A 17,483-nucleotide genomic window follows, 5' to 3' on the forward strand; every position below is an offset into this window, starting at 1 on the left:
CAGGCTTTTCAGACTCTGTCGTGTATCACAACAGTGCTGTGGTATTGAGTAATGCAATACAACAAAAAAAGAACGCCTCGGTGGAAAACACATAATCAGCAGTTTTGAGATGTCGTGTTGTATAACGAGATAAAACAAGTTCTGCTGTATCGGGCCAAAGTTAACTAGCTAACCAAGGTCTACAGATGCCTTATGGGGAGTATTGGTTAACAATCCAGTGCTGGGTCGCTTCATAGAGAGAAGGCAAGGCCAGAACTCAGGATGTAATCTCTGTTAAAAAAATCATGAAAATGTCAAGAGCACTATGAAACAGAGGATTGGAAGTTATTCTGATGTTTATCATTTGCAGTTACAAGTACTTGCATTCAACGATTTTGGGACCAGAAACAGTTTTCTATTTATATTTAAATATGCCCTGATTAGGGGTGTAACGGTTCACAAAATTCACAGTTGAGTTCGGTACGATACAGTGGAGCCACGGTTCGGTACGTTTCGGTACAGTAGAAAACTATAAATGCCAGAGAAATGTACTTGATTTTAAAATATATTTATTCATTACAACTAACATCATGAAGTTATTCTTTGACTTTGAACAATGATGGAACTATACCTGAGTGACCCATCTTCTGGGGTGTCTCCTTAGCAACACATAAGCATAAAAAACAAAAACTGCTCCTTAATGTTATGTAGTATTGTTACTTACATGTTGCTTACATCTTGTATTGTTACTTACATCTTGCAAAAGAGATTTTTAATCTCAATGGGACTACCTGGTTAAATAAAGTTTTTTTTTTTTTTTAAGATTTATTTTAATTTTTTTTAATTCAAACGTATTCGGTTCGTCATGTGTACCGAACCGTGAGCCTCATACCGAACGGTTCAATACGATACGCGTATCTTTACACCCCTAGCCCTGATGTATTGTAGTTTATACAAAAACAGTAGAGGATTTTGTCGACATGTAGTATTCAGTTTTCTAAATCTAATTTTACAGTTTTATATCTTTATGCTGTTTGTATGAAGGGAAAATGATAACTTCACAACCCACCTTTGCACACATAAATTGCACACTCAACCTATTCAGTCTTTGAATTTACATTCAAATATAATTCAGTTTATTGTCTTTTGAGATAATTACAAAAAGTGCCTCGTCATTGCACGTGTGAATAAATCAATGGAATGTGAAAAACCTGTTTTCCCCGAATGAGGAAGGGGGATGCGACCTCATCCCTCGTCTCACAGCTCTCCCGCTGTCTGAGCTCAGTGATTAGCGGAAATGCGTGGAGTGACGTAACGTGTGTCACGGGCTCCGGCAAGGGTATAAAACCGCGGAGCGAGACGTTTACCATTCACACCAGGGAAAGAAAGCACAAGCAGTTCTTGCTTCAACAGTGTTTGAACGGAACGTCTTCCTTTGTCCCGCGTACTACTTCTTCTACTCTGCATTCCGGACACGACAAACCTTTACTACTTGAACACTACCGAGAAAGTCGCCGTTAAGCTGTTTTTTTGTACCGTTTTGCTAAGAAAACAAGAGAAGAAACCCGTAAGAAACGCCAGCTACAATGGAGTCTCAGGTCCGTCAGAACTACCACCGCGACTGCGAGGCCGCCGTCAACCGGATGGTCAACATGGAGCTGTTCGCCTCTTACACCTACACTTCCATGGTGAGAAAAACAACACTTCAATTTATTTTATCTTCGTAGTAATGTATGCTAAGTATCTGCATCGATTGTATGTGTTGATATAAAAATAACTGGCTGATAAAAGAAGACTTATAATACACAATTGTCATTAAATTGATTGTGTTTTATAAGTAATTCAGTATATGGCAGCACTGTTTCTCTGCATCTCTCACTTGTTTATCTGATGGTTGCCAGATAAGGAATGTTTTATCCCCCACTCACCACATTGAATCAAACATGCTGAGTCATGTTTATGCTCTTTTTAAGTTCTTCAAACATGAGACTGGTCTGTGTCCAAACAGACTAGACTTTTCAAAACCATGACTCATGTGCCTGAACACTACTTTGCTGCATAACTATTGTTTGTCACAACCTTTTTTTTTAAATTTTTTTTTTTTTTAAATAATTGGTGACTTCTGCTAATCGCACTTCCTAACCTCTGCTCTTCCTCCCCTCCTGTCCCTTGTTTACAGGCCTTTTACTTCTCCCGTGACGATGTGGCCCTCGAAGGCTTCGCCCATTTCTTCAAGGAGAACAGCGACGAGGAGAGGGAGCACGCCCAGAAGCTGCTGGCCTTCCAGAACAACAGGGGAGGACGCATCTTCCTCCAGGACCTGAAGGTCGGTACACACTGGAGGACTGGCCCCGTTGAGACGTGTCTTGCAGCACCCTGTCTGTCTAGGACAGGGGTGTCCAAACATTTTTCAAAGAGTGCCAGATTTGATAATGTGAAAATGCCCAAGGGCCAACAGTCCCTGCTGACATTATTTTAAACAATACAAGTAGCTTATACATACATTGTTATTTAATCATTTTATTTTCAATGACAGCAAATAGCAATGTAACCAAATGTAAGCATTAATGTGTGAGCAAATCTCAACAACTATTCCGCCTTTCTTTCACATCTTGAAAGTCCGATAACAAAGAACAAGCCTTCTAAAAGCTAATTACATAGAAACTGATCAATATTCTCACCTAAGACAATCTTAAATATGACTTAGTGAGGGTAATTAAAAGTTGTCTCACATTTAAATTCAACACACATTAAACAGGCTAATGAAAAAAAATCAAGTTGTATCTGATTATAGCTCTTCAGTGTTACGAGCCAGGCCATTAGCAAACTCTGTCTTCTCGGGGCAACTTTGGACATGCCTGGTCTAGGACAAATAAACTGGGATTAACCTGCAGCAGTGGGACACTCGGTCCCTCCCGTTTACCACCAATTATTATCATGACCCTTCAGTCTGCTATAATTAAATGTTTTCTTCCCTCTGTAGAAACCAGACCGTGATGAGTGGGGCAGCGGGCTGGAGGCCATGCAGTGCGCCCTGCAGCTGGAGAAGAACCTCAACCAGGCCCTGCTGGACCTGCACAAACTGGCTTCTGACAACGTAGACCCTCATGTAAGTGTGAATTAGTGCCGCGTGGTCTGCCAGAGACGGTCCCGGCTACACCACAAACTCGTGTGCTCTAGCATTCGTCTGTACGTGTAGTAATCTCTCTCTCGTCTCTTCCTCAGATGTGCGACTTCCTGGAGACTCACTACCTGAACGAGCAGGTGGAGGCCATCAAGAAGCTGGGCGACTACATCTCTAACCTCTCCCGCATGGACGCCAACAAAAACAAGATGGCGGAGTACCTGTTCGACAAGCACACCCTGGGGGCAAAGAGCTAAATATGCAAAGTCTCAGGGTTGAGCCTGGAGTGAAGATGTGGCACACAGGCCTTAAACGCACCCTTCTGCTCCAGTGAGCGTGAATTTAAATCTAATCTGCTTGACCTGTGGAGTTGATGAGTTCTGGTGAAGTCACCGGGTTTTTTTAAATGTCACATAAGGATGGATATTTATAAGGTGATGACTTTGCCCTCATTACCTATAAATCTGCTCTTGTGTGACATTTGAATGACTGTTTCTGATCTGTTCTTAATCTGAATAAACATGTTGAGCTGGACTCTGTTGTCTGATCTGCATCTGTTACGCACCCTTTTCATATTGACTTAAAAGCTGTTATGTTTACACACCATCATTTATTAAACCAAAGTGCTGGTTAGTAGTCGTAACTCCTAAATGGAGCTAATCTGTAACGCTTTCCCTTATAAAATGTATATTTAAAATGCATCATTCTGAATCTTGATTGTATGACACATGGACAGTTGGCATGTAATAGTTATTCTGCATGCTCGAGGAGCCTGAAAGACTCTGCCCTGCTGTGGGAGTCAGAGACGCACCCACCCCTGGACACACGCAGCAGGATCTCTATTCCCGGCAGTTTATATAACTGCGAGTCGTTTTATGCGCTGCTGTTTGCAGAGGGGGTCCTCGGTAAAATATTACCTCCGGCATTGTGGGAGATTACATTATCCTGTTACCGTGGTTACGCTGGTGTGGAGGTGATTCAGGGTGCAACGGTTGTAAAATATCAGTTTGAGTGTGGTGGTTTGTATTGGTGATCCAACAAAATGTGACTAAATTACATTTAGTCAGCCAGATTTAAAACCATAAACTGTGTTACTATGACATCAAGTAGGATCTGTGCATAGTGTTGGATAGCCTGCAAGAAAGATGATTATCTGCAACAACAAACAGGTTAATAATATTGTACTAAATAATTCATCCATGTTACTGCGACGAAAAACATTTTTGCATGAAAGAAGAGTCGGAGGTGCATATTTACCTGCTTCTGTGAGTCGTGTGGGGAAGGAGAGGGCCTGTTGTGAACAGGGCACAGAGGCTTTGCTTGTGTGAATCCCCGGAGGCTCCTCTGCAACTTCTCTCGGGAGGTTTTTATTTACCTGCACAGTGCATGTGACCGGGTCAGGCTGGAGGGGAGGGGTGAAGAGAGGAGGTGTGTTGCGGATGGAGTTCGAGGTTTTCAGGTCAAGGAGGTACGATCGGAAAAATTGTCTCTCACAGTGGTTTTATGTGTCGGCTACAATGTGGCAGTCTTACTATAGAAATTCAAAGAATTTCTGCTTTTGATTTGATTCAGTTTCTAGAATTATTCAACTCACCACCAACTCACTGTGTTGAGGTAACATTTGCAATGCTCCACAGCAGGGGCGGAGCCATCCAGGGCTCAGCCCAAACCTAAGGGGGGCCGGGGAGGGATTGTAAACCATTCATGGCAGCTATATACATTATTTTACAAGCCTTTACGAGGTAATGGAGGGACTAAAAATCTGCACATCATTCCCAAGGAAACAGTCATCCTGCAGAGCCCACATCCTATTTAGTATCTAATTGTTCTCCAACTGTTTAACAAAATAGGTTTCAAGAATACGTTCAATTTCACCCGACATATCTATGCAAGGAGAGAGGGGAAACTTATAGAATGATACACTTGTTTGGAGGACTTCGTGACACTAGTTGTAAAACGCATCTGCCTTCGGTGTCACATGTTCATTTGTGTCATTTGTGCTAAGATGGTTGAGTACAGCTCCCTGCAGCAGCTCACCTTCACTGTTCAACCAGCAAGCTCGTGGAACACTCACCATAATAAGTCGTTTGTTTGTTTCACTCATGTAGCAGAAAGGAACAACTGCATTCTGTTGCTAACCCTGTGTTGGACAATGACAATAACTTAACCTTGAACCTTGACAGACACCAGTGATTCAGTGACATAAATGTTTTCTATCCAAATTTCTAAATACTTTATTTAAAGTAACATCAATCCGTTCCAATTTACCATCAAACCGTATTTTGTGAAATATTCAGTATGCTAGTTAGCCAAAGCTTCACAGACCTGCTGTGCCCAGTTACGGTTGCTAAGCGGTGATTGGACAGTTGCTCTTCGGGGGAGGGCTTTAGCGAACAGTCAGTTAATGCCACAGGCCGGTCTCCACCGAGTGCCTAGCCTTGCTGCACCTTCATGAACCATAACTAATGAAAGTAACCCTGGGTGCATTTGAACAGCCCACAGTGGGCGATGCCTTTGTGATCGAACGGTTTTATCTGAAATATCTGAAGCAATGATAGTTTTTGTTGTCAGAGGATTGATTCGTGTGATTAAGGAATGAAATGAAGCTGTTCAAAATCACATCGTCACTTTCATTTTTATCTTTGAAAATGATCCTCAGAAAGTCTCTTTCGGTTTCAGGGCAACAGAGACAGACGTACTGCTGCTACTGCTGGCGTCACGACATGCAGATCGCTTTAGTGTTTTGTGCAACGCTTTCGATACATACCTCTGAAAATGTTGCTGCTACTTGATACAATAAAGGTGAATGGACTTTTGTTTGTGTTGCTTCAAACATTGACGAAAATGACAAAACAGAACAGCAGAAATAATTTGTTTATTTTGGTCTCGTCAATTCAACGCTGCATGGTTGCAGCGGGTTCCCCCACGCAGTCATCATTATCCCAATTCACCGTGGAGGTCTCTGCAACGGTTTTGGCACTCATCATGATTCAGGGAACCTTTTAGATGAGCCTCACCTCCACAGGCAAATGGTCACTGACAGCCAATGCCTGAGAGAGAGAGAGAGAGAGAGAGAGAGAGAGAGAGAGAGAGAGAGAGAGAGAGAGAGAGAGAGAGAAACTGGTTTGTTTATCATGTTTTGTAAAACTCAAGTCATCAAAATACCCTTTTCACTTGCATCACTAAAGGACTACATACAGTACTGGTTTTGCATGTTTCAGCACCATCAACCAAAACTGATGACCATTTTCCAAGCATGTGTGCAAGTTTGTTTTCAAAAATAGTCAACTGTCAAAACAAAAACTGGTAAAAAACATGAAAATAAAAAAATAAATGTGCTGCATTATTTGGGGCCCTGAGCTGAACTATTGCTCGGCTGGTTCGTTGCTGGTTCGTTGCCTGGCAACTGCTCAAAGGAAAGAAACAGTCCAGCACATAACCTTCCATAAAATCTGATTATTTGGTGAGTTTTAGAGGTGCGTGGAGGTGGACTTTGATACACTGATGCACAATTATGAATCCCACTGCTCTTCTTGGCAAAACCGCCCTGTGTAGCTGGTTGACAATGTTAGGGTTAGCCATTAGACCTTTACTTGTTTGGGCCAGTGCAGCCCATTGGTCAGGACATAGAACCTGAACAAATCAGGCTACCAGTACCTCGGTGAGCATGGTTGCTGGCCAATCCTTGCGCTTGAATGGCTGCACAGGGCGGGTCTTGCCAAGAAGAGCAGTAGGATTCATAATAACGCCTTACTGACACCTCCTCGTGTTCAGAATCTGTTGCACCTGTAACCTCCCAACAGTGATGTCACTGTGCATTGACCAAGCCGTCACTATACGTCTACATCACTGCTGCAAGGAGAAAACCATTGACATGGAATAGGAGTAGAACGCAATCAAGACCCAGAGCTGCCGTTGGCAACCAGCCTGCAGCTCAGCTCATATTCTGTAACCAGTGTAGCATTAAAGCATGATGGAGCTAGCAAGTTACTTAGTCAGCTGTCCACTAGTTAGTTAGCTAGCTAGTTAATGCTGGTTACAATAAATGATCCATGGCAATAGCGATGTGCTTTCCTACGCTGTGACAAGAGGATGAAACATTAAGTGGTTTGTAGAATCTTTAAGGCCTTCAGATTCGTTACCATTATGAGACAGAGACGTGTTTCGTAAAAATGAACCAAAGGTTTTATTTAAGGGATCAAAGAAAATAGTCAAGTTTGCAGGGACGAGAGCTGCGGGGAGGAAAGAATATTAATGGACAAAAACAATACTGGAACCAATAAGGGATCTTAAATAATTATTACATATTAAGCTAAAAATGCCCTTACTAAAAACTCTAAGACTACATTATAATCTAATATCCTAAAATGTCCTATCCAACATAAACTAAGAATTTTGTCCAGGGCCCAGTTCAGAGTCTCCATCGCTGTTCGTCTTGTCACCGCAACTTCTCATCTTCTTCTACTGTTTTAAATGAACACGGTCATTATTGCTACTGCCACCCACTGGTATGGAAGAGTATTTAATTACTAAGCCAGCCACTATATTGCAGCTCAGACAGACGCTCCACAATGGCAAATTATTTGCAGCAACTAAATATTCTTTTGGACCGATTAAGTGAAATTGGACATTTTCCCACGGCACACCTGACGATATCTCACGGCACTCTGGTGTGCCGCGGCACAGTGGTTGAAAATCACTGTGTTGAACAATGTAAATGAATTAAAACTTCAAGGCAAAACAGACAAAATAGCAGCAGGTGAACCTACAAACAGGGCTCACCATGCTCCAAAATAATACAAATGAAGGTTGTGACGAGTTACTACCTTGTATATGAGGTACTAACATATGCAGTCACTCATCGACGGCACAACGATGATGGAGCTTCGAAAATAATTTCCAACCAACAAGTTAGTCCAGAGTTATTATTAAAGGCAGCTGTATTTTATAATGGTTGGCATGCTAAGTCATCACATTAAATACATACCTGGAACACAAAAAACACTACGAGCCACCACAGAGACAGGACAAGGGCCCAGAAGGAATGAGGCCATGCCAACTGGTGCCTTTCGAAAGATGGCTCTGGCCAAATCCCAATGTCCCCCCTTACGGACTCACGGACTTTGAGGCGCGCTCCCGCGAAGTCCGTGAGCGTTTAGGGATGTCCCACTGTCAAATCATCAAGTGTTTGAGGGCTCTCTGGCCTTTTTGAGCCCTTTATGAACCCTTTCCGTAAGTCAGCATGGTATGCTGACTTAGCCTAAGGGAATTACCCACAAATCATTGCAATGTGACCTTAAACACGGGGTAACCAGTGGACGCATGGAGACGTAAAAAAAAGGTAAACAAAGAGGACGGCTCACTTGTGTTCAGCCTGTCATAATAAATGTACTCAGAAACATTAAGGGTTAAAGATGGAACAAAAAATAAACATGAAATCAGATATTTATTTATTCATCAAATATTTGATTTTGTCATTGAAGCTGTTTTGACAAAAACGAGTAAATAGATGATATGAAGTTAGATCTCATCTTGTGAGGAAAGAGTCTGATGACGTTCAAATCAAGGAGTACAAAGTATAAAATAAATACCCACAATTATACATCATATTTTTTGTCGTTTTCATGGTAACGTAATATGTTGCAGCAAAGTGCTGTCCTGTCCCTATTTACACCATTTCAAGCCCTCTGCGTTCACAACAACCCTACTGCTTCATTCTCTCTGGAGCATTCCCCACCACATGTACAACAGCAACGTCCCGATATGAAGTCATTTAAAATGTCAATAAAATAAATAAGATAATAAGAAGTTTATAAATCATAATAATCAGTAATGAAGAACACAGACATCAGATTGTATTGTCTCATCCTGTCTCCTTTGTTGTTTTTCTTACTTTATCATTTGTCGGTGTTTCCTGTTTTATTTTGTGTTTTCCCGCCACTGTGATTGTCTGCCCCGCCCCTGACTGATCCCACCTGTGTCCCATCACCTACACCTCCCCACTGTACTTGAACCTTGTGTTCCCCTGTCTCTGTGCCGCTTCATCTTAGTCCTTTGTGTCAAGCGTTCCAGCCATTCTCCTCGTGTTATGTTCTGTGCCTGTTTTTCGTCAACTACGTTTTTTGCCTGATCCATTTGAGTGCCTTGAGCAAATATTTCCACCGCAGCCTCTGTGCTCTGTATGCTGACTTACTTCCATGTGTGTGTGAGTGTAGTTGAAGGAGATAGAGTGAACGGATTAAAAAATGAATTCTAAGCTAAGTAAAGCAGAAGCCTTCTTAGTTTCAGGTCATTATACACCAATAAAAACACAGTTATGAATGTTATATTATAATTCTGCCTTTTAATCCACACTCTTGTGTAAGAAATTTGAGTAAAAAACTGTAGTTAGTAGATATAATAAAAGTGTTTAATAATTCATAATTAATAATTCATAGTTAGTCATAATCATAAGGGTTTTGAGAATGCATAATTAAGATAAACATAAGCATAAACATACATGCAGAAGCATGAAACTTCTGCCAAGTGCAGAAGTGTAGCTTTTATTTTGAAGGATTATTATAGATGGGATTAAGCAATAACTGACAATCATTGAATGGATTAGCTGCTCAGGAGAGACAGATGTGAAGACAGGCGTCTGCTGAGCTGAGGGTGGGTAGCCAATAGAAATTGAGATAGACGGAAGGGAGGAGTCGTGAATTAATATGTGGGAGGGGTAATTCAAAGTCTTTTTTTCCTGGCTCACTCTCACCTGGATGCTCCCGGACGACAGATGTGGTTAACCGGAGGAGCCGAGCGAGGTTTTTTGCAAATGGGGTTTTATTGTTTTAATATGTCATAGGAGTGTACACTCCAATGTATAACTGTAATCGTGCTTACATCAGTGGAATTAAATTCCTTATAATTGTAAACCAGTTTGGGTAGCGTTATTATCGCAGCGTGTGTGTCGACGGCACAAAGCCGGCCACATGGCAGTCACATGTGCTCTGGCCTTCTCTCTTGTTGTGAGGTAAAATTCTTCCATAACACTTGCCACACTTCCTTTTTACTCATTTACTCTGGCTCTCTACACTTCGTAACCATCGACCATCTGGTTGGAGGTCGACACGCTCTACCCACTGAGCTACAGCCGCCTCAAAATCAGAGAAGATGTCAAACAATGTCTGCCACGCCCACAAATTATGCAGTCGACATCGCCACATTTGGGGAACGGCCCTGGGTGAACCAGATGTTTCATCTTCTCCCCTGCCATGGAAGTCTGAATGAAACCGAAATTAGCCCGCTACACCGGCCACGATGACAACGGCACACATAAAAATGGCCCACGCTCTGACTATCCTGCCACATTGATTTGAATGTGAATGTAAATGTTAAATGTACTTGCTTTAACACTACATGTCATTCACCCATTCAGACCCTTTCACACACTGATGGCAGGGGCTGCCATGCAAAATGCCACCTGTCCATCAGGACTAAGCATTCAGGACTAACTGACATTCATCACACACATACACGAGGACGACCCGCTGTAGCACCGAGCCATAGCCTAGTTCTATGTCCGTTCTACTCCTTCATTTATTTCTGTGGTGAAAACATGAAAGTGTTAAGCTGCTCTTCATAGACCCGGCCTTTTTGTAAATTGCAACTGATGTGAATTCTATCACAGAGAAGAGTTAAAGCTAAAGTTGATTTTACCTGCTGCTCGGTGAGACCAAAGGCCAACATGAAGTTGAAGACCCCAGCACTGCTAGGCACCACTCCATTCATCATGTCACCAGTGACCACAATCCTGCAGATACAGGAAGAGGAGTGGGTTTTAGAGTATGTACACCTGTGTGTGTGTGTGTGTGTGTGTGTGTGTGTGTGTGTGTGTGTGTGTGTGTGTGTGTGTGTGTGTGTGTGTGTGTCCACCTGTCGTAAGGGAAGCCTGTTTTCCCTGTTCTTGGCACTGTCGTTTCCTGATTGTTGGTGATCAGCCAGTGGAACCATGGGTCCGCGGAGAGGCGGATCCACAGCCATCTGTGGCTCGATACATAAGTGCCACCAGCGTTGAAGTCGCCCAGCAGCACGATGTTCTGCAGGGAGAGCAGAAGTAGTTTCAACCATCCCAATCTCATATAACAAATGAATCATCCTTTACACGTTTTTTAAATTGTTTTTCCACCAATTGTTTTTGTGTTTTCTGGAGGAGAATATTCACTTTGGTGTTCCAGTAATTGCGGACATAAGTCGTCACGTCATAGAGGGCATCGATTTGCAGCACAGCGTCGCTTGGAGAGGTGTGCTGGGAGATCAGAACAAACTTCCCCACAGCTATAAAACAGGAGGAAGGAGAAAGGAGTGAGTGAACGAAGAGGGAAATACGAGATGACAAGAGACAAGTTGATGTTTTGGATGTGGCAGACATGATTCATACAACAACAAAGTGAGCTCACTGTCTTTTAAATGTGGCAGCACAGAGTTGCCGGCCCTATTTGGCGGACATAAATACTGTATGGCAGTCAGAATTCAACTGAAGACAAAACATCTTTTAAAGGGGCCTTGGTGACCAACGGATCGTGACCTCAGAATCTCTCACACACGTCTGGTGTTTAGTTCTCAGTTGGTCACCAAACGAGAGAGGCAACCTACATCACTGGCGTCTGACAGTGAGAAAGAGTTATCGCTCTCTGTTCTTTGCCGCACTCTTTCAGAGCCTACCGGTTTGTGTGGAGGAGAACTCAACGATGAAGGGCGGCCGGCTGAAGCGACTGTAGAAACCGTAGGGAATGTCGTTGTAGGGGACAGATCTAACCACAGACACCATCAGCGCCCTGCAGAGGAAAGATAGTACTTTACCACATCTCTCACTTCCTGTAAACACATTGCTTTTGAAGTAGTCTTCAAAAAGCGGTTAAAGTTCATCAACTCTTTCTTGTAGTCAGCTATTCACAGCATTGCTGGAGCATTTTCACAAGTTGTTTATCATCGTCGTTTATCGGTCCCGTGACCACTCGGGAGCAGCTTGACCGGTCCTGAATGTGTGAATGGATGAATGCAATGTGCAGATGTGTCATGGTTTTTGTTGTTTGTGCCCAACAGATTTACGTATAATTACCAAAGGAAGACTGTATTGCTGAATACAGCTGGACCAAAACGTACTCTGTGTTCACCAGTATTCTTTGCAGGAATTAGATTTCATGATGTGTTTGGTGTTTTTAAAGTGGGCTATTTATAGAGCAGATAGTATGCTGTATATGCTGTCCTGTTTCTTTATATGACACTCCATATAGTATGGCAATTTCAAATGCGAAAAGCTGTCAAAAGTGTAGAGTTTTCTAGCACAGCATGTGACACATGATCACCCATATTTACCTTAAACTCTGATCTGCTATTATCTGTACTCAACCATCTTTCATAACAACCAGCGGTGGGGAGTAACCGTGTTATGTGGATTATGTTGTGGAACAATCTGTGGATTCATCTGTGGACTCTTTGAGTGTGTCGAGATAAACAGCGATACTTTCAGGAAGAAAGGAACTTGTTTCACCAACTTGTACGAGGGAAATTGGATCAATAAAACCTTTTTTGCTTTCACCTACGAGCAGTGTGTGAGCGATGTGCATAGGACCAGAAACACGTGTCAACTTAAGGTTTACATTCTGCTGCAGGTTTTGGACGCTATACACATGTACAATTTTGGGTTACTTGTACTTGAGTGTTTCCATTTCCTGTTACTAAATACGTCCGTCCCACTACATCTCAGAGGCAAATACTTACAATCAAGGTTTACTTCAGTTACTTTACTTCAGGTTGCTTCTCAGATTGTGCTTTCACATACAAAACATGTAACATACATTGTAACATGACGCATTGCTACAGATTAAACTGCCCAACTGTAAATCAATTAGTTCAAATTGGCTCCACCAAGATAACAATAATAATCTAGCATTGTAATCTATTCCTCTGACAGGGCTCAGTCTGCTGCATTATGTGGTTATACTTGTGATACTTTATGTTTTTCTGATAATACTTATGATGTTGAATGCTTGTAGTTGAGTATTTGAATTGTAATGTTGGCTACTTTTACATAAGTCGTTTTCTGGCACTAATCGCTGACAATAAGGACAAAGACACTGAGCAGATCCGAAGTATAACTTTAAAAGATAAATGTTTGTTTTCTGGTCACTGATGTGGGGTCTCAACGGAGGATTCCCGCAGAGGATCGGTTGTTTTTGCCTCTCTCTGTTTACCTGTAGAGGAAGAAATATCTCTCCTTGTGTGAACTAGCACCCAGAGGGTCACTGTAGATGGCGCTGTACGCGAACTGAGGACACTGACTGCGAAAACACACACAAACACACACAGATGTAGAGCATCATTTAGTTTGTCTCAAATCATAATGTGAGTTCATGAGCCGTCCAACTTAACTTCTACAGAAGGTCACTATATTCTGTGTGTAGTAATATAAGCACTATATAAGGTGTGTGGTTGGTCTAACTTGTTGACGGCCGTCACGAGTCTTGCGGTCACTGACAGATCCGGGTCTATGAGCTCCTGGATCAGAATGATGTCGTAGCGACAGACAATCTGAGAAACAGAAAACAACACATATCTGATGAGACTTCTTGCTGCGGTGCGGCCTTATTATATTAGTGGTCTGTTTAGTTTCATTCCATTCAAGTAGAGTTCTCCTGAAACAAAGAGAAACAGAACTAAAAGAGGTGAACCAGCATAACATCTCCTTTTACAGTCAAATTAAATAATCTGTGATGGTTATTGTTCTAGGTAATAAAGGGGTACTTCACTAATTCCTCACTTAAAAGCGTTTTAACAGGGTTCAACGTTGACTTTTTTTTTTGAATCACTTGCCCCCATATATATTGTTTCTTTTATTTCATCTTTGTTGTTATCAAATACTAACAAAGACCAAAGTCAGTAAATTACTAAATAATGGGAAATGTAGGATCCATTTTCATTTATTTATTATAATTTTTTTAATCTACCTCTTGTGATTCCCCTAACTTTATGGATTTGAAAAAGAATAGCTGGAGTGCCCCTTTAATGTCCTAAAGCCTCTGAACAATACAGTATTGTAACTCAATGTAATGACATCCTCATACTTCTAATGTGCTGCCAACTTATTGCAGTTGAAGGGAGGCCAGCTGTCCGGTAAACCTTGTGGTATTTTAACGTTACTCAGTGCTGTTCAAAATATATCCTCTTTATATCGATGAGATACAGTCTTAGAAAAAAGGAATATTGGATGCATGAAACAAAAATAAAACATTTTCAGACCGTGCCGATGATGTTCATGAGAGTCGCGTCTTTGGATTTCTTGTCTCCAAATGTCTGGATGTTGAAGGCTCCCAGCAGCAGGGAGGTAGACAGATGCAGCAGGACCAACAAGAGGCCCAACACACACACCCAACGCATCCTGAGCCAAAGAGGTCACATTAGTGTGTATATTTAAAATACATCATTCTAAATCTTGATTGTATGACACATGGACAGTTAGCATGTAATAGTTATTCTGCATGCTGGAGGAGCCTGAAAGACTCTCTGCCCTGCTGTGGGAGTCAGAGACGCACCAACACCTGCACCCCTGGACACACAGCAGGATCTCTATTCCCGGCAGTTTATCTCAAAGCGAGTCGGCAACCCGACGTTTCATGTGTTGCTTTTTGCAGAGGCATCCTGTGTCACGGGGTGTGATAGAGAACTCAAAAGCAGACCAGGCAGCGTAGCGTGAAGCAGGTATTTATTAAACACAAATAGGAATCGTTACCAAAACACAACAGGGAATTCCAAGCACAAGACAAGAGAGGAGGGGGAAAGTCCAGCAAGAACGAGACAAGGCAGGCAGCCGAGGAAACCGGGAACAGGACGAGCAAAATAGGTCACAAAAAAATGACTGGCCCCCCACCAGGTTTGGGCTGAGCCCCGAATGTTCACAACGTGTGGATCCGCCCCTGCTGTGTGACATTTAGAGTGTGTACTGCTATGATGTGTTTGGAAGTGTAGAGACTTCTGGAAAAATACATTTTCTGTCAGGTCCCATGTAAGGGTTGCATGCAAACACATTGAACCTGACAGTAGATGAATGTGGAACGAGAGTGTGTAGAGATGATCAACAGAGGCTATTTTTAGCTGCGGCATTCACAGCAGTAGTGAGAAGGCAACAGATGGTGAATATGTGATAAAGAGAGTTGATTTGAGGTCATGTGTGATGAAATCTCTCTCCTCTATTGAGTCATGTTTACATGGTTTTCACACCAAAATGTAAAGTAATATCTCCAGTAAAAACATGAGGTGAACCAAACCACAGCCTGGAAATATAATATGTGTCGTCTTAAGACACACTTGTTTTCTGACGGATAGACTTACTTATACACTTGTTCATTTATTTATTCAGAGGTAGATGCATTCTTAATCATGTGATGTATGAACATCAATGTCATGTAGCGATCATAGTGGAACATGGTTGTTATGTTTCCTTCACGGGACATTGCTGAGGTAGAAATAATTCAAGATAATTATTTGATGGTAAAACATTTTATACTTTCATTAATAACTTAAGTTTCACATTGTTTCCAAATTCATTCATATTTCAAAAGATGGGCAGAGATGAGTGTGATGATGGGTGTGCCGTTATTGAGACCTCAGAAAATGTTCTATTGTGCTGTGATGGATGGAATCAGTAAGTAGCATTTAGTGGTGGAATGAGTACATTTACTCAAGTAGGCCTACTGTACTTTTGAGGTACTTTTACTTGAGTATATCCATATCCATGCACCGTACATCCATCTTGTGCTTCTGTATATTTCTATTCCACTACAATTCAGAAATACATATTTTTTACTCCACTTTATTTATTTGACAGCTTTAGTTACTTTGCAGCTTCAGATTGTAAATAAAAATAAAAAATACTTTTCTAAAATATGATGTATTAATATAGATCATGCTAAATCTCTGCAAATACATTTGTTAAAATTAGTTTTGCCTTTACCAGTAAAAATTACACATAAACCCATCAGTTATGATCATCCAGTATTATAAAATACATGATAATGAAATGGGACATTCAACACAATGAATAGCTACGTTTGGTTCTTTAAGTAAATAAGCTATATTTTCATGCTATTAGGACTACTTTTTTGAATGCATGACTTTTACTTGTAACAGAGTATATATACATTGTGTCGCGTGTGGTGCTCTCGCACGTTCTAAAGAGTTTTAAAGAGAGAAACCTGTACGGGTCAATTATACCAAACAGTAATATATGACGAACAACAACACGATCAGTTGTTCATTCGTTTTCATTTTCTCGACCGCAAAACGTGGATCTTAATTTTTTTTCTTGATTTTAATTTAATTTCCCCTCCACTCCCTATACCTACGTTATAGAGCTCGGATTGGTTTGAAAAAGATCATTTTTATATCCCTACTCTGAGATCCACAGGTTTGAATCTCTTTCTAACTCACGGTCGTTGGTGACCGGCTCGGAGTGAGGTGTCCCCAGGTCTCTACTACTTTAAGAATGCATGTGACTGTGTGTGTGTGTGTGTGTGTGTGTGTGTGTGTGTGTGTGTGTGTGTGTGTGTGTGTGTGTGTGTGTGTGTGTGCTGCAGCTTACCGCAGGGGCTGAACGATCTCCCCCTAGAGGAGACCCCTCTCTCTTGGTTTCGATGTCCCGTCCGGGATGGAAAAATGTAGCAAATAGTTACGTTTTCACTTGTTTATTTAATTCAATTCAAAGTATATTTATTTGGAATCCAATTCAGAGAAAAAGTGGTCTATCGCCAACAAGTTTGCAACACCAGAAAAAGAATAAAACCTAAACCAGTGAGCAAAGTGTATTGCCAAAAAGTCCGGAGATTGGTTAAATTAATTTTTAGTTTAACACAGGTTACGACCTGCCGCTCCCCCTTCTTCTGCCCTGATCTTCTAAAATCGAAGGTATTTATCATCAGCTGAGCAAGAGGCAGAGGAAGTCCAGCCCTCTCCTGTCTGTCTTGTGAAACAGCTCGGAGCACTGAACTCCGCCCGGACAGGCTATTGCTCTGGTCAGGGCCTTATCTGACCCCCTTCCGTCTATTCTGACTTTAGTGACCCCCCACTGTTACAAAGGACGTATGGCACATCTGCTCACTGTTAGGTACAAGACAATGGAAACATGATATCACAGTAAAAACCAATTAGACAGGTTTGTTGCCAAGCATGGATTATATAACAGAGTAAACTTTCAAATATATGTACTCTTTGACAAGGTTATTTGACTCCTACCTTTATGAGGTATGGAGCCCTATCCCTAAGCAATAAGTGGTAAAATACCAAGAATAATAATAGTATATAGGTCATATGCTATAAAAGGTTACCTTTGTCTGTATGTGTTCGTGGC

The 17,483-nt window shown here is 41.6% G+C and overlaps 2 protein-coding genes across 2 annotated transcripts; one reads left to right on the forward strand and one right to left on the reverse strand.

Annotated features, from left to right (window-relative positions):
- Window positions 1-1,351: 1,351 nt before the first annotated feature.
- On the forward strand, window positions 1,352-3,631 carry LOC306787533 (ferritin, spleen middle subunit-like). Its single transcript, XM_079282698.1, has 4 exons — window positions 1,352-1,667; window positions 2,159-2,305; window positions 2,963-3,088; window positions 3,205-3,631. Exons 1-4 carry the CDS (start codon window positions 1,566-1,568, stop codon window positions 3,358-3,360), a joined length of 531 nt encoding a protein of 176 aa, XP_079138824.1. The 5' UTR covers window positions 1,352-1,565; the 3' UTR covers window positions 3,361-3,631.
- A 2,331-nt stretch (window positions 3,632-5,962) lies between these two features.
- On the reverse strand, window positions 5,963-17,103 carry LOC306787451 (deoxyribonuclease-1-like). Its single transcript, XM_079282581.1, has 9 exons — window positions 16,719-17,103; window positions 14,381-14,519; window positions 13,584-13,672; window positions 13,336-13,422; window positions 11,804-11,916; window positions 11,304-11,416; window positions 11,015-11,178; window positions 10,799-10,892; window positions 5,963-6,153 (listed from the first exon to the last, which is right to left on the reverse strand). Exons 2-9 carry the CDS (start codon window positions 14,516-14,518, stop codon window positions 6,106-6,108), a joined length of 846 nt encoding a protein of 281 aa, XP_079138707.1. The 5' UTR covers window position 14,519; window positions 16,719-17,103; the 3' UTR covers window positions 5,963-6,105.
- Window positions 17,104-17,483: the final 380 nt, after the last annotated feature.

Source organism: Melanostigma gelatinosum (genome assembly GCF_949748355.1).
Source record: "Melanostigma gelatinosum genome assembly, chromosome: 13".
In the NCBI taxonomy this organism is placed as follows: Eukaryota; Metazoa; Chordata; class Actinopteri; order Perciformes; family Zoarcidae; genus Melanostigma; species Melanostigma gelatinosum.

What these genes read in the sequence shown, in the direction of transcription:
- LOC306787533 (XM_079282698.1), top strand. Translation starts at nt 1,566, where the DNA reads ATGGAGTCTCAGGTCCGTCAGAACTACCACCGCGACTGCGAGGCCGCC. An exon ending in TCTTCCTCCAGGACCTGAAG is followed by an intron (nt 2,306 to 2,962) that starts GTCGGTACACAC and finishes TTCCCTCTGTAG; the next exon opens with AAACCAGACCGTGATGAGTG. An exon ending in CTGACAACGTAGACCCTCAT is followed by an intron (nt 3,089 to 3,204) that starts GTAAGTGTGAAT and finishes TCTCTTCCTCAG; the next exon opens with ATGTGCGACTTCCTGGAGAC.
- LOC306787451 (XM_079282581.1), bottom strand. Translation starts at nt 14,518, where the DNA reads ATGCGTTGGGTGTGTGTGTTGGGCCTCTTGTTGGTCCTGCTGCATCTG. An exon ending in TCATGAACATCATCGGCACG is followed by an intron (nt 13,673 to 14,380) that starts GTCTGAAAATGT and finishes TCTGTTTCTCAG; the next exon opens with ATTGTCTGTCGCTACGACAT. An exon ending in TTGGTCTCACCGAGCAGCAG is followed by an intron (nt 6,154 to 10,798) that starts GTAAAATCAACT and finishes TCTCTCTCTCAG; the next exon opens with GCATTGGCTGTCAGTGACCA.